The 14,905-nt window shown below is 40.9% G+C and overlaps 1 protein-coding gene across 1 annotated transcript; it reads right to left on the bottom strand.

Annotated features, from left to right (window-relative positions):
* Positions 1–896: 896 nt before the first annotated feature.
* Positions 897–14,788, bottom strand: TMEM237 (transmembrane protein 237). The gene is given in 13 exon segments (XM_086615878.1): positions 897–1,020; positions 2,323–2,444; positions 3,649–3,742; positions 4,231–4,304; positions 6,183–6,320; positions 6,322–6,372; positions 7,346–7,469; positions 8,161–8,321; positions 9,064–9,178; positions 9,544–9,657; positions 11,286–11,350; positions 12,846–12,874; positions 14,705–14,788. Coding segments are annotated over 13 exon segments (1,239 nt in total). The 3' UTR covers positions 897–952.
* Between the last annotated feature and the right edge of the window lie 117 nt (positions 14,789–14,905).

Consider the following 14,905-nt stretch of genomic DNA (forward strand, 5'->3'; position numbering starts at 1 on the left):
AGTTTCCATTCCATCTACATAAAACAACAAACATCCTTTTGGGGGACATCAATCTCTATCAAAATAGGAAGAAGCAGGAACATTTTTAACCACCTGTGAAATCCAAGTTTCTTTAGAAAGAGCAGTGAATATCAGAAGAACAATATTCCTGTGAATGGCTTTGTAATAGTTATGCATCCTGACTGTCGACAAATCATAGGGCATACATGTATCCTGCTGCAACCCAAAATGCCCTGCTTGATTAAAAGATTAGGTATTCATTGGCTGACTAAACTGTTTGCAATATTAAAACTTCTGTTTCTTGGATCTACATCAACTTGAAAGAACTTGTTATCATCAAGATCTTTGTCAAGAGAAACTAAATGAAGAAAAATATAAGTGTCTTCTTTTAAGGAATATTCAACAAAATCCCTGACAATCCAATCCCTTATTCTAGCAAATACTTTTTATGACAACTAAACCCAGATTATTTTATGCTTAACTCTTATGGGTTCAATGTTGCCTAACTCTGTTTTGTTATAATCTTCCTTAGGACTACTTTTCTCCTAAGATTTGTTATAATCTCTAGAGACTATTTAGCCAATGAGGTAAACAAACCGCTATCAGCATCAATAACGAAAGCAGGTTGTTGAAGACTGTACAGCAGTTGGAAAAGCACTGAATTCCTGATCTTCTACATTCACCTAGTTTCTTTGGCTACACAGGTAGCAGTATTTACAAAATCACCTTGACTTTATGCACTAGAGATAATCTACTTTGTAAATAAAAAGCGAAAGTATAAAAAGTTTTCAATCACATTTGGAAATTGTAGCATACATAAAAAGATCAAAATCAAATATATACAATATAAAAATACTTTTTTTTCTTTATGAAAGTTATAATACATGGCTATAATACACAACATGTTGAGCCATCAGTCACAGCTGCAATATTTGCAGATGCTTGTTCCACACTATGGCTGGACTCTGGGTATGATGTCTCCCTGTGGAAATCCCTCGATTTCAGTATGAAACATGAGTTCTAAAAGAGAGAAAAAAAGAATTATATTTTCTTTTAAAAGTTTCACTTGAATACGGTTTCATTATTCCTGAAAAGTGCTCTGGCATTCCCCCAAGCTTCCTGCTTTTTGTCCCAATAGTAGTATCCACAAGTCAGCAATGGCAAGGGCCATCACTGTCTTTAGAAAACTACTGTTGCCCCCTAAAATTAATAGAATTAGTGACGATGTTAGCAGCTGATCATATGCAGTATCATCCTGCATTCAACCTGTTTTCATCTCGACCCCCAGGCCTTTTGTTACATTTTTCTCCTCTCCACCCCACCAGGGGCCATGTGGCAGTTCAGCTGCTGGCTGGGCTGGAGCACCGCAGTGCTCCCTCATTGTCCTGGTTTCAGCTGGGACAGTTAGCTCTTCCTTTCAGCAGCCAGAAGAACTCCGTGTTTTGGTTTTAGTCTGGGACTCCTTATGAGAAGAATGTTGATAACGCACTGATGTTTGTAGTTGGCCCTGTGACATCAAGGGCTTTTCAGCTGCGTGTTCTTGCCAGCGTGCAGGAGCACAACAGGATAGGAGGGAGCATGGCTGGGACAGAGGGTCCATGACTCCCCTTATGATTTGAACTTAGACTTAGGATTGAGGACTAAATTGGCCAATGAAATATTCCATATCATGCAGTGTCATGTCCAGTATAAAAATGAGGGTCAGCCGGAAAGAAGGGCCCTTGATCTTCCGGGATTTCACTCTTGGACTCTCAGAGTGCTCTCTATCTCTTTTCAGGTCACTTGTCCAGGATTGCAGTGTCAGGACTTATCTGTTTTGGGATCACTAGTGTGGGATGGGACAGGTCTGGTTACTGGGTGGTGAGCAATTACACTGTGCATTGCTTGTTCGTATATTATATATTATACATATGTATATATTCATATATTACTATTAGTAGTAAATCGTTCTTATCTCAACCCAGGGGTCTCTTTCCCTTTTTCCCTTTAATTCTCTTCCTCAACCCCTGGGGTGGAGGACGGTGAGCGAGCAGCTGTGTGGCATTTAGTTGCCGGCCGGCCCAAACCACGACACTCACGTTTCAAAATTCATGTTGCTTCAGCCAGGACAAACAAGGCTTTTACTTCTTTTTTACTGTTTTTTCTTTACAAAACCAAACACAGACACCAGAATCTTAAGAAGCACTTGCTCTGGGAAGTTGCTAGGAGATGCTTGTTCTCCCTCAGCCACAAAATGTCTCAGAAGTAGTCTTGAACACCAAGTGCAGAGCACAGCAGGTAAAAGCCTGAACAAACAATATTTTGCCTGTTAATGTTTCCTACCTTCACTGTGGTCTAGCTCTGGTCGGTAAGACAAGAAGATCCAACTTGTCCCAACTAGAATAGACACTACCAGATTCACCACAACCCACGGCTGAACAATTTCTTCCTCTGTACCTGCCGTCCTGGGAAAAGCACATCACCCATCAGTCAGGGGTTTGCTGTTACATGCAAGTTACAACACTCATTTCAACAGAGTATCATAAAAACAAGCTCGCTAAGCCAGACGTGGAAACAGAACTACTTGTACCCTCCTGATGGTCTTGTGTTGCAAAGGGCTGGTAAAGACAGTAACTACCAAAGAGAGTAACTCAGCTAAGAAACCCCATTATCTCACAGAAAATGTCCTCTTGTAGATTTCAACAGCAAATTCCTTTTCTTGGCCAAGAGACAGAAAATAAAAATCAAAATTCATGGTCAAATTTTACTGTGGTGAAAGACACCACACAATGTTGTCAATGTTATTTTTAAGCACTTCCTCACGAGGCAGGAAGGCAAGTGAATAGCAAGTCAGTAAAGTCTGTCTGGAAGCAAGGATTTGTGTACAGATGCTGTGAGGAGGATGAGCTAAGGCTATGGGAAGTTATGATTTAAGTAGCTGACACTTCTTACTGTCATAGCAGCAGGTTGTGATTTGTTACTAGAATCTTTTTATAACAACTCATTTATAGAAGCCCTCAAAAAAAAAAAAAAAGAAGAAATCTAACTGCGCAAACCAGAAAATTTTCATGTAAATGCTTTTGTACTACTTCTCCTGGTCTATTTTAAAAAACTTGTGCTACTAGAGTTTAAGTTCATTAAATTCCTACTTCAGGAAGTTTTAGATGGGATCTCCTAGCATGAAACAATGCCTCACATTTAATGCCAGCTGTATCTGCCAAGCCTTGCATCCTATGGCAGACATACCACTTTTTCATAATACCATGACATTAATTTCTTGGACAGATTAGACTATCTCCTTCAAAACAGTGTTGACACTCTACAGAATATCCTGCCCTTGAACACAAAAGGGTTACCTCAGTAGGGACCCAATTCTAAGATTCTTAAGGTTCCTGCCAGATGACATTTTTAGCATCATTCCAACAGGCTCTGGTTTGAGGTTTAATAGATTTGCAAATGACATGATCGAACCCATCCTTGAGTTCTCATTTTTCAGTGACATTATCTAAGATTCAGAACAAGCTCAGACTGAGGCAGGTTGAATAATGAAATCCTTCAGTAATACTTCCTTATGTGTGTGTATAACCTTTTCAATCCACCAGGATTTCGACTAAGGTTGCTAAGTGAGATATGTTATAATTTACAGAAGTGATTTCTTAAGTTTCCTACCAGATGCTGCCATTTTCTGAAGGTGGTGTGTAGAGGTTAATTCTGTCACATGTCGTCTGCTGGCTTAAGGATAAGATAAGAGCAGCAAAGTACACTGGAAAAAATGGAATTAGTAGCGTCAGATATAAACCCCCAAAATGCTGTCTCATCATGACATCATAATTATCACTAAATTTTCTTTCCCTTCACTCTGCTGACTCCAATGATAGTCTCCTTTAATTCACATTCTCTCTCCTTAGCATTCCCCTAATGCATTCAAAACTTGGTTTCTGCACTTTTGCAATCCGTCAGCTACATCAAAGGCAGCATCTTGTGATTCTGTTTTTCGCTAGGTCTGTGTTCTGTATTCAGAAGTGGGAAAAGAACTCTCTCATTAACAGCCCCACTAATGCTACTGTTGCAAATGCTTTAAAAATGGAGCAAAGTGTTCATAACCTTTGAATGCTATTTTCAACTACTGAACAAATCACTTATTCTAAAGCAGAAAATAATCAGAGAGGAGATTTCACTGAAAACAGTATGTAGAATTTTCCCATTCACCATCTTTTCTGGGCAACTTCCTAGCTGCTTCAAAATACTTACAGAAAGAGGCCACTGCTGCTGGGTCCAGGGTAAGAAAGCCTCTCAGTGCAACTGATGCTTTTGCCAAATCAATCCTGAGAACAAAACCAAGTGTCATTAACACATCCCAGCAAGATGTAATATTGTTCCTCAAACAGTATTCTATTGTTCTTTTACTTTTTGCAAGATACCTTTTTCTGCCTCTGTTACAGTGCCTTAATACACAACGATATCCCACACACATGGCAATAGTCCCCATTATGTCAAATCCAAGAAAGACTGGAACTAAGGAGGATGTTCCCTGAGGTCTGTAGCTTTCACACTGCAGTCCTTTCTGGAATAGGGAGAATGTGGAGAATCTGTCCCCTCTCTAATCCTTACCATTCATTTCAGTGTCCGCTGATATATGCTAATGTAACTGCTCACGTAGCTTACACCAGTATGGGAACAATTAAGAATAGCTCAGGCCTCCTCCCCACCACCACTCCAGGAAAAAAAAAGTCACAATTCTTCCATAGCACTGACTCCTCTCCTGGCTTATCAAGCTGCCATGAAAACTATCTGTAAACAAAAGAATCATAGAATCATAGAATGGTTAGGGCTGGAAGGGACCTTCAAAGGTCATCTAGTCCAACCCCCCTGCAAGGAACAGGGATATCTCCAACTAGATCAGGTTGCTCAGGGCCTCGTCCAACCGGGCCTTGAACGTCTCCAGGGATGGAGCATCCACCACCTCTCTGGGCAACTGTTCCAGTGTTCTACAACTCTCATGGTAAAAAATTTTTTCCTAATATCCAATCTGAATCTACCTCCCTCTATTTTAAAACCATTACCCCTTGTCCTATCACAACTGGCCCTCCTGAACAGCCTCTCCCCATCTTTCTTGTAGGCCCCCTTGAGGTACTGGAAGACCGCTATAAGGTCACCCGGAGCCTCCTCTTCTCCAGGCTGAACAGCCCCAACTCTTTCAGCCTGTCCTCATAAGAAAGGTGCTCCAGCCCTCTTATCATCTTCGTGGCCCTCCTCTGGACCCTCTCCAACTGGTCCATGTCCTTCTTATGTTGGGGCTCCAGAACTGGATGCAATACTCCAGTGAGGTCTCACGAGGGCAGAGTAGAGGGGGAGAATCACCTCCCTCGACCTGCTGGCCACGCTCCTCTTGAGGAGCCCAGGATGCGGTTGGCCTTCTGGGCCGCAAGAGCACATTGCCGGCTCATATTGAGCTTCTCGTCCACCAGTACTCCCAAGCCTTCTCCTCAGGGCTGCTCTCGATCCATTCTCCGCCCAGTCTGTATTTGTGCCTGGGATTGCCACGACCCAGATGTAGGACCTTGCATTTGGCCTGGTTGAACTTCATGAGGTTGACACGGGCCCACCTCTCCAGCCTGTCGAGGTCCCTCTGGATGGCATCCCTCCCTTCCAGCGTGTCGACGGCACCACACAGCTTGGTGTCATCGGCGAACTTGCTGAGGGTGCACTCCATGCCACTGTCCACGTCACCGACAAAGAAACATCTATAACATCTATGAATCTACTCTGTTTATGGTATTCTCCCACTCTTAAGCTGTAATGCAGAAACCCCAGCTAAGCCAGGAAAACTGTTTACACGGCTACGTTGCAAACCTGACTGGGGAATGGATATCCATGAAAAGTAACCTGACAGAAATATTAGTTGTTCTCCACCTCTCTCCCCCTGGCCCAAAAAAAAACCCAACAGGTCAGCTCTTCCATCTGGTTCACCTCATGACCACACAAACGGCACCAGCACATTGAAGCAAGGCTGCAGGCAATGGAGAGACACGAGTAACAAAGGTCTAAATGCACAGGTACACCCTTGATCTGTATAGCCAGCCATGCGTAAAATCATTCTTTATCACGTTAAATCATCAACCGCAGATCAAAACGTGCCACAGGAAGGAAAGGAAATATTGCACACAAATCACACACATCTTTCAAATACAAACTTATTTTACCTGTCAAAGGCTGAGACTGTACTGACAGACAGCAACAAATAGAACAGGCTTTGAGCTGGGTATGCAAGTGTCTTATACCGCTCGAGCAGGTTAGAAACCGCAGAAAGCTGGTTTCCTGCCAAAGTGTAGATGACAATGATTCCATACAGCATATCCAGCAAGGAAGCCATGGGTGAAGAGCCCGATCATCCTGAACGGGAAAAGAACATTAGACAAGTTTAACATCTTGAATTAGCAAAGAACTACAGCTAGAAAAGGCCTGTGAATCCATCTGTTCAACCCTGCTGCCACGACAGGATCCCAGTCTTTCACAGATTTTTTTCTGACTGCTTTTTCTGATCTAGTTTTAAAAATTCCAAGCAATGGGACTTCTGCTTTCTCCCTTGACAGACTGAACCAGAACCTGAGCACTAACAAAGAAAACTGAGATGTTTTGCCTGATCCTATCACTACTTGACTTCATTACTTCTATGGAAATCAAATACTTTCACTCACTGCCCGTAGCTTCCTGAGACCACTGCCCCTTACACTTACACAAGCTCTTAAACTTGTCCTCGAGTCAGACTTTCCATTATCTTCCTTGCTAAGAAAAAGCTGAGAAGGAAGGGCAAGCTTCCAGATAAAATACACCAGAGAAAAAAAAATGGCAGTCATCTTCCCATTCTGTATCACAACATGATCGCATATTAAAAAAAATTTAATCAAATTTTTCTGTTGTGTGCAAGCTATACCCTCCCTCTTTTTCACCAACAGGATTTCTCTTTGCAAGCCATCTGAATTCAGGTATTTTTCTGGTCGCATAGTTGATGGGCGAATCTCATTTTGTAACACATTTTTTCTGTAGGTCTCTAATATTTTTGTTATCAGAACAATCTCTTGCTTTTCAGATTTTGTCTAAATCTTTGCAATATGACTTCCTTAGTTATTCTTAAGTTGCATGCCACATGTGATATCTACATATTAGAAATAGTTATTCTTGTCAACAAATACCAAAAGCTAGAGGACTGAGAAACTTTATACCTGTTACATCCCAAACCACCATTAGGAATATCCAAAAGAAATAAAAACATCACAATGATAGAGAAAAGGTGCTCTCGGGGAGAAGGAAAAAACCAAAACAACCCTGATTTCTGCTTTTTTACATCAAAACATTTCTCTTTCACCTGAAACTTCGGTGCACTGAGAGGGCAACATCTCTGGTAGTCCATGAAGCCTTCACATCCATAAGTACATTGATATTTTCAGTGGTTTTAATCAATTCCGCACGGTCAGCTGCCTGGAAACGCCCTGAAAGGATGAGGAAATTAATTTTAAGAGAATACTGTTATCTTCCATCATCATTTCTACATTAATACTTATTAGTTTTAAAAAGCTGTAAGCGTCAGAAGTTCCACCAGAAAATTTCTTCTCCCCACTTCCTGCTCTTGGTCAGCTTACATTCATATCAGGATGCCTCCAGCAGTGTGATGCATCCCGGTGTGCCAGGCTATGGATTTAAGAATGTGTAAAGCACTTTGGGTAAATTACTCACTGTTCCCTGGTACAAAAACAAAAAAACAACCAAACAAAAAAGCACTAAAACACTTCCAGATGAAAGACTTTTGCAATGTAGTACATGATACTTTCTTCTCAAGGTACTGTCACAGTATTAGGTCAAATAAGCTCAGGTGGGTACTATCAGCCTTCCTCACCCACACCATGGAATTATAAAAGTCAACCAAATGCACCAGCATAGCAGCTCTAACATTCACTGTTGAAAAATTATCATGTATATTTTTTCCAAATAATTGTTGTTCTGGAAAACGTGGGGTCTGTTTTGGTTTGTTTGCTTGGTTTTTTAATTCTTCCCAATACGTATTTGGGAATATGTAATTATTCCCAATACTTCCCAATACAGTATTTGGATTTTTAAATACCTTAATGCTTCCTTTAATTGCAAGAATGTCCTTAAATTACTTAAATCACAAGATGTACTTACGATTTTTTTCAACAAACACTTTGCTAACAGGCTGGCTAATTCCAGTGGGAGCAGCAAACACAGGCTGCTGATCTGGACTCTTTCTGTGCTCATCTTCAATGATGTCTTCCTCCTCCACTTCCAGCTCATTGGAACAGTGCATTTCAGCTGGCTGAGGTTTCCTGTCAGAGCAGAACATGCAATGGGGCAGAGAAAGAATAGAAGTAAAATGTAAAACTTGAAAGCTCCTATAAACGTTTAACATGTCTACCTTGATTGACAAAAACCAACCAGGCTACTGACCTGTATCATATTACCCCTGTTTATAATTTTAAGGAATAAAGTTCTCATGGAATTAGTTTACTAAAACCTAAAGCTAATCCTTGATTTTGTGGTGTTTTTCTCTATTTAAATTCCTTCCTGTGTCAAAACAATAAGGTTGGAAGAAATACATATCAAGAGATTAACAATAAGAAAAAAAATACAGAAACTAAATGCAAGGCCAAGAAAGTGGATGGATGTTTTTGGCAGAAGGGTGACTAAAATGATTTAAAGGCACAGATCTTGGAGAAAAGGCAAATAAAAAGGATGAGAAAGCAGTTAAGTTTCTCACAGAATTAAGAAAAAGATAGTAAGAATGAAAGAAAGCAGTTATGCATTCTAATTTTTTCAGGTATGTGACTGAAATATTAGGCTCGTGTAAATATATTGAGAACTGTAATGCATCCAGCTACGCATAAAACAAGCAAGGGAAGAAAGTTACATCCTAATCCTGGAAGGAACTGCTCACGTACTATTTATCGCAGAGGCTGAACGGTACTGTGGAAGATTTTACATTCTTGCAATGCGACAATGTAAAATACTACTCAGCCACACTGATATCACAGTTACTCCAAACTACGAGCTATACTAGTTTTGTCTCACTTCGTTCTTTTTCTCTGTTTGCGGATCACTGTTTCCTCAGCTTCACGGACATCCATGCCGTTTCCATTCTGAAACAGGGATGCAACATTTTGCTGGGTAAAAGAGGTCTCAGAATCTGAAGATTTAAAATACATCGCATGAAAGTTTCACAGCTTTCTCAAAAATGGAAATACATTCACTTAAATACATAGTTATTATAAACACAGTGGCAAAAAAGTGAAGCTCTTCTGAGCTTTGTATTATACAAAGGATCTTTTCTATCACTTCCAAATCGGTGCTGCCATTATTTGCATAAGGGTTTGTACCCTGTGGAATCTGAAATCGGAAACTGAAACTCTAAGCTACCATTCACTCAGAGATTACTTTCAGCTGGTTTAAGTACATGAAATGTTTTAAGCCAAAATACAAGTTGGCCAATGGTATTTCTGTGTCACCAAGTTTTACTCAGTGCTCCTTCCAATCTACAGTTATTTCACATACCAGTAGGTACTTTCTTCTTCTTGCGTCTCCTCTGAGGAGGGACATCATGAGGTTCAGGAGTTAAGGGCTCACTGCTTTCAGACTGACGACGAACCGCTGCTTGGACGATGCCATCTGCAAACCAGATGAAAAGATCCAGCAACCTTAATTCAAACGTTGCTGAGAAACAGGCAAGAAAAAGCTGCCTTTTGCTACATTGTGCAGAACGTCTCTACCTGCCCAGCTTACAGCTGAGATGAAAAGTATTGGCTAGGAAATATAACAGTTGGGAAACAAATGTGGTAAGAACAGACAAAGGTGGTCACTGACAAGCCTCCTTTCATTCTGACAGTTTCATGCCCAGGAGGAAATTCAAGCATCCAAGAAGTAGCACAATTTCCATTTGGGCATACAACAGAGGACTGATTGAGAGAAATCTACCACAGGAAAGAACTCTGTGGTAGAAGAACTTTCTGATGAAAGAACCTCTACACTTTTCTTTTCTACAAGCAAAGACTATGCAAGGGACAAGAAAAAAAATAACAGTTTTGTTACAAGCTGATTCACACAGGTATGTGCTAAGGCAAAACGGTGTCATAGCAAAGCGAAATTTAAATGTTAAAATATACACCACAAAGGAGGAGCAGAAATAAACAACACTGAAGGATGTTTACTCCAGTCTGAGAGATGAATTACTATGCTTTGGAGGAACTACATTTCTAGCAGTAGCACCAATTTGCATGATCAGAAGAGAAAGACAAAGTCACTTCTCCATTTTACATCACATCTGCCTTTTTATAGCTCTTTCAACTACTGCAGTTTTTATGGTAACAAGTCAATCTATCTTTGTTTTCGCTTCAAGCACAGGTTTTCCCACCTTTTATAAAGCTTTGCTGTGCTAAAATGCTAAATTAACCAGCAAAGCCAAGCTGTACTTTGCACCATCATTCAGCTCACTGAAAACAGCAAACAAAACCTGATCTTTGGGAAACCCTGCTAGCAACATCTCTACTTGTTGCATTTAAAGGTCTTTCAGTGAGGCCTCAATTGTACACTCTTTTAAGCAAATAAAGGAGGTTTATTCATCAAACCATCCTATGGACCCAAGTCAGCTGGTTTACAGAAATCCACTAGATTCTATCAACACATTCCGCTTCATCAAAATACATCAGACTTGTAATCTTGCTTCAAATGACATGTTTGTTCTGCAGATCCACTTCTTGTAAAAATAAAAGCTCTGGTGCTAGTCATCATTTAGGCTCTTCGATGAAAATGGAATGACTAACTTGTAACTTTGTTTGGCCAAGCACTGAAATTGAGCCATTTGCTAAATGAGTTTTCTTCGTTCATTCAAAAATTCAAGCACTTAACACATTCAACCTAACAAGTAAGTAGCTTACAGCTGGAAATCACTACTTAATGAAGTAACCAAAAATTTTAGAAAGGAAAAAACAGCGGGAATAAAGGAACTCTTTAGTTCAGTATCAAGACGTGCTGTACTAGCATACCAAAATGGATCTAGGGAGAAAGAGCAGAGGATGGAACAAGTCACTTCAGTTAGCATTACAGGCTTGCGCTAAAATGACACCACTTTGGGAGAGAGACTGCGGTTGATCAATAAAATAAATTGTATTAAATTAGCTGAGAACACTACTCAAAAACAGCGTACAAGACTGAAAACCGTGTATCTGTCAGGAGCTTGGCTACAGTGCAGGTCTCACCGAGGACTACACACACAGTTTTCAGTCTTGGCAGAACCTTACCTAATGGAGTTTTTCCTTTGGGTTTCCTTTTTTTGGGATGATTGAGTGGAATTTCATCTACAGAACACAAAACAGAAACGTAAGTGCACAGCATGGAGAAACCTCCATTTTCTTAAGAGCCATTCTATTGCTATTTAAGAAAGGGATTCCTTTTTACAAGTGAAGACATCCTTCACCTTTTACAGCTAAGATGAAAGTTCACCAGTTCACACAAGCAGGAGGAATACAGCAAATGGCAGGAAAACAGGATAAGAAATCTGCCTCAAGTGCAACAGAGGCTAAACACGCACATGCACGTGTGTTAACTGAAGAACTGAAATCCTCTAAATAATGCTCTGAAGAATTAACTTCTTGTTTAAAGCACAGTGACAACATTTCGGTTACCTTGATTCAGTATCGAACTGGCAAACAGTAAAGAGAACAACCAAACCAGACAGTTCTAGCAATGGCAGAGCAGGTATCTACGCAGTTTAAACCATCAGCCTGCATTTAGGAAAAGTATAAGGCTGTATCTCTAACGAGAGGATGAAGTGCATCAAAAGGAACTACCAATGTTGTAATTCCCTTCAATGACAGAATAACTCACCTTGGTTTCCACTTCACATGTAAGGACAAAAGGTGTTGAAGAGCAGTGTAAAAGAGAACAATGAGAAGAAAGTTAATTTTGAATCAACTACAATTCGCAATAGTGAAATTTACACTGTTGGTTTTGTGATTCGTTTCCTTATCCCCACTCTTAGTTCTCTTTATGAACAGTCGTGTACAACAGGGTTAAGGGCACGACTCAACACTTTGTTTGTGACTATGCACGGTTTCTCGATTGGCTAGCTGTGATCAGATTAAAAGCTTTAACCACCCAGCTAATTAAAACTTGTCTTACTGCCTGATATGTAACAAACCAACAAAAGTTATGAAACACTTGAGTGCATACATTACTAAAAGACACTATCTTTCTATGTCGTCAGTCATGAACGTCACGTTTGCTTTTAGGTACTTTGAAGGAATTCTGAAGTACCATGTCATAAAAACTACGTAATTGCCTTTCTTTCTCTACTGAAAAAAAGTCAAAATTCTTCCTATACTATGTCGAACTAGTAGATACCTACACCCCTATTCAAGAATATCTAGTCTAATTTCAGAAACTCCTGTTCTGAAGGATTTCTGATTCAAATAAACTAAAGAATATGAAACAAACAAAGAGGGAAGGAAGAGATTAACGAGAAGGACATCAATAAAAGTAAAGTAGATGTTAACAAAGCTAAAGTAAATATTACTAAAACTAAAGTAGCTGTTTGTCTGAAACCTTTTAAAAGGTTTATCTCTCAGAGTATTAAAACTGAGGTAATACAGTAAAATTTCTCAGCCTCTATAAAACTTTAAAATGCTTTGTATTCCTTGTAAGGGGTTCTGGGACGACAACTTAGCAAGAAAATTAATCATTTTAAAGACCTTATGACTGCTCAGATTTTTTTTAAACTTATTTCTCTTAATTTCATTACTTTTAAAAACACTGCAGTACAGAACCATGATCAATTCCACAGAACGAACTGATTTTACCTTGGCACCGGAGGGAGGGCACGAGGTGGACGCTGAAAGACAAGAGAGACAAAAGTCAACTCTGTCAGTGTGAAGTCACCTCTCGGAAACAGCTATTTCCAGATACGGTCAGAACACACTAAGTATGTTTGCTTCATAGATGCCTCTTAATAGCTAGAGACTCCTGATGGAGGTGTTACATAAAAGTAGTACGTAAAAGACACAAGAATAATACGCTTTTGCCAGAGTTCTGAAGGGCACTGCATTAGCGACACGTACTCAACAGCTGCGTGCGAGGCACAGCTTGCATTTCAGCTCCCCTTGAATATTTTTGACTTTTCATGTAAGGAGCTGCTTTCATTGGAAAGCTCATCAGTCATTCTATTTAAATATGAAAATACTGCAATAATTTATGCATTCGATATACTTGCACAGTACACAGCATAAGTTCAGTATTTTTTTAATGAAACTGTAAATTCAGAACCAATGGTAAAAGCAATAAAGGGAAATAAGCTTATTTAAGAAAAAGGCTTTTAAATATGATAAACACTAATTTTCATATACTTTTGAAAATATTTACCAGCAGGTCAAACACAACTAAAATCTAAAAATAAACATCTCCTGTTAATCTGAAACTAGGCTCTTGCACTTTCAATCTAGAAAAACGCAGTTTACTTTCAGATTTTCTATTATGTAATTACATCGAAAGAGCATACACAAATAAACAATCCCCATGCTCCAAAAATTCAGTTGGTTTCAGAAATAAAAAAGGCTGTAAGACTGGTAAGACTCAAGGATCCACAAACTTACCACTTGTTTCTTTCCCATATCATTTGAAGCTGTTCCCTGAAAGAGGCACCATGAACTGGTCTACGCTCCCTCACACTGCTCATGCTGAACCTCAGCTAATTCTGAACTAAAAATAAGCTTCTAGCAGCCAGGATTAGCTGGCCGTGAACCTTCCTGCCCCTGGGTTAGGGCCAGCACTACTCCCATTTGAAACAACGGCAGCTTGTTGCACGCAGCAAGCGTTACCTGCACTGAAAACCCGTAACTCCATATGCTGGTGCAGGTTCCAGTTAGCACGTTTACTTAGGTTTGTTGACCCACAACAAATGAGACACCTTGTGCAATGAAGGGTTTGCAGAATTAGCCCTCAAATCTCTCACTTGGATTTTGGCCATGCTGAAGACTGACAGAAAGTGCCATTTACACAGACAGAGCAGAGGACACTCTAAGCGGCGTCCAGCAAACTGCTCAGGACTGGTCACACCATACAAGTGCACCGTACAGCAGAAAATATATTGGGAAAGGCCAGAGATCATTACTTTTACCGTTTCCTGCATTCTTGCGGCAGTAATTATGAAACGCTTAGGATAGCTGATGTTTTAGAAAACTACAATAAAAAAAAAGCCTTTTATACAGCATTCACTGCCTGTGCAGTAGCACGTGTGTTCTGCAGTACCCCTGTTTTGTTACCTTCTACAAAACAACTAAAAAGTGAATTAATTTGTATCGTTTATTCCCCACAACAAAGGAAACTGCACGCAAGCAGCCCATGGTGAATACTCATCCGTCCCACCCGTATGAAAGTCCCCAACTCTGCCATGCAAATACCAGCTGTTGGTTTCCATTTTCTCAGAGTCTGAAGGAACTTGCTCCCAGCTCCATGCAAAGGGTGAGCTTGGGCACAGGTTTCCAGGCGTTTCAGCACCGACCGAAGCGCAGCTGAGCGCGAACGTAGCCAGAGCGCCCCTGCAGCCCAGAGACCGCCCCACACCCGGTACCCGCCGCCTCAAGGAAACCCTGTGTTTGCGCACAGGAGCCGTGCCGCAGGGCAGCGGGACGCACCCGGGAGCTCCCACTCGGGGGAAAAAATATACGGATGAACATAACGATGCGCAAACACTCGCTTGCGCCCGCGGCAAAGGACGCCCCGAGCCGTGCGGCCCTGCGGCCGGCGACATCCCCCCTCCCCGGCCCCCCCGGCAGGCCAGGGCGGCAGCGCAGGCCCCACCACCGCCGCCCCGGGGCGGGGACGCGGGATCGCGCCGCCAGGGCGCCCCGCTCCCCGCTGTGCTTCA

The sequence above is a fragment of the Tauraco erythrolophus genome, chromosome 8, assembly GCF_009769465.1.
Source record: "Tauraco erythrolophus isolate bTauEry1 chromosome 8, bTauEry1.pri, whole genome shotgun sequence".
Lineage (NCBI taxonomy): Eukaryota > Metazoa > Chordata > Aves > Musophagiformes > Musophagidae > Tauraco > Tauraco erythrolophus.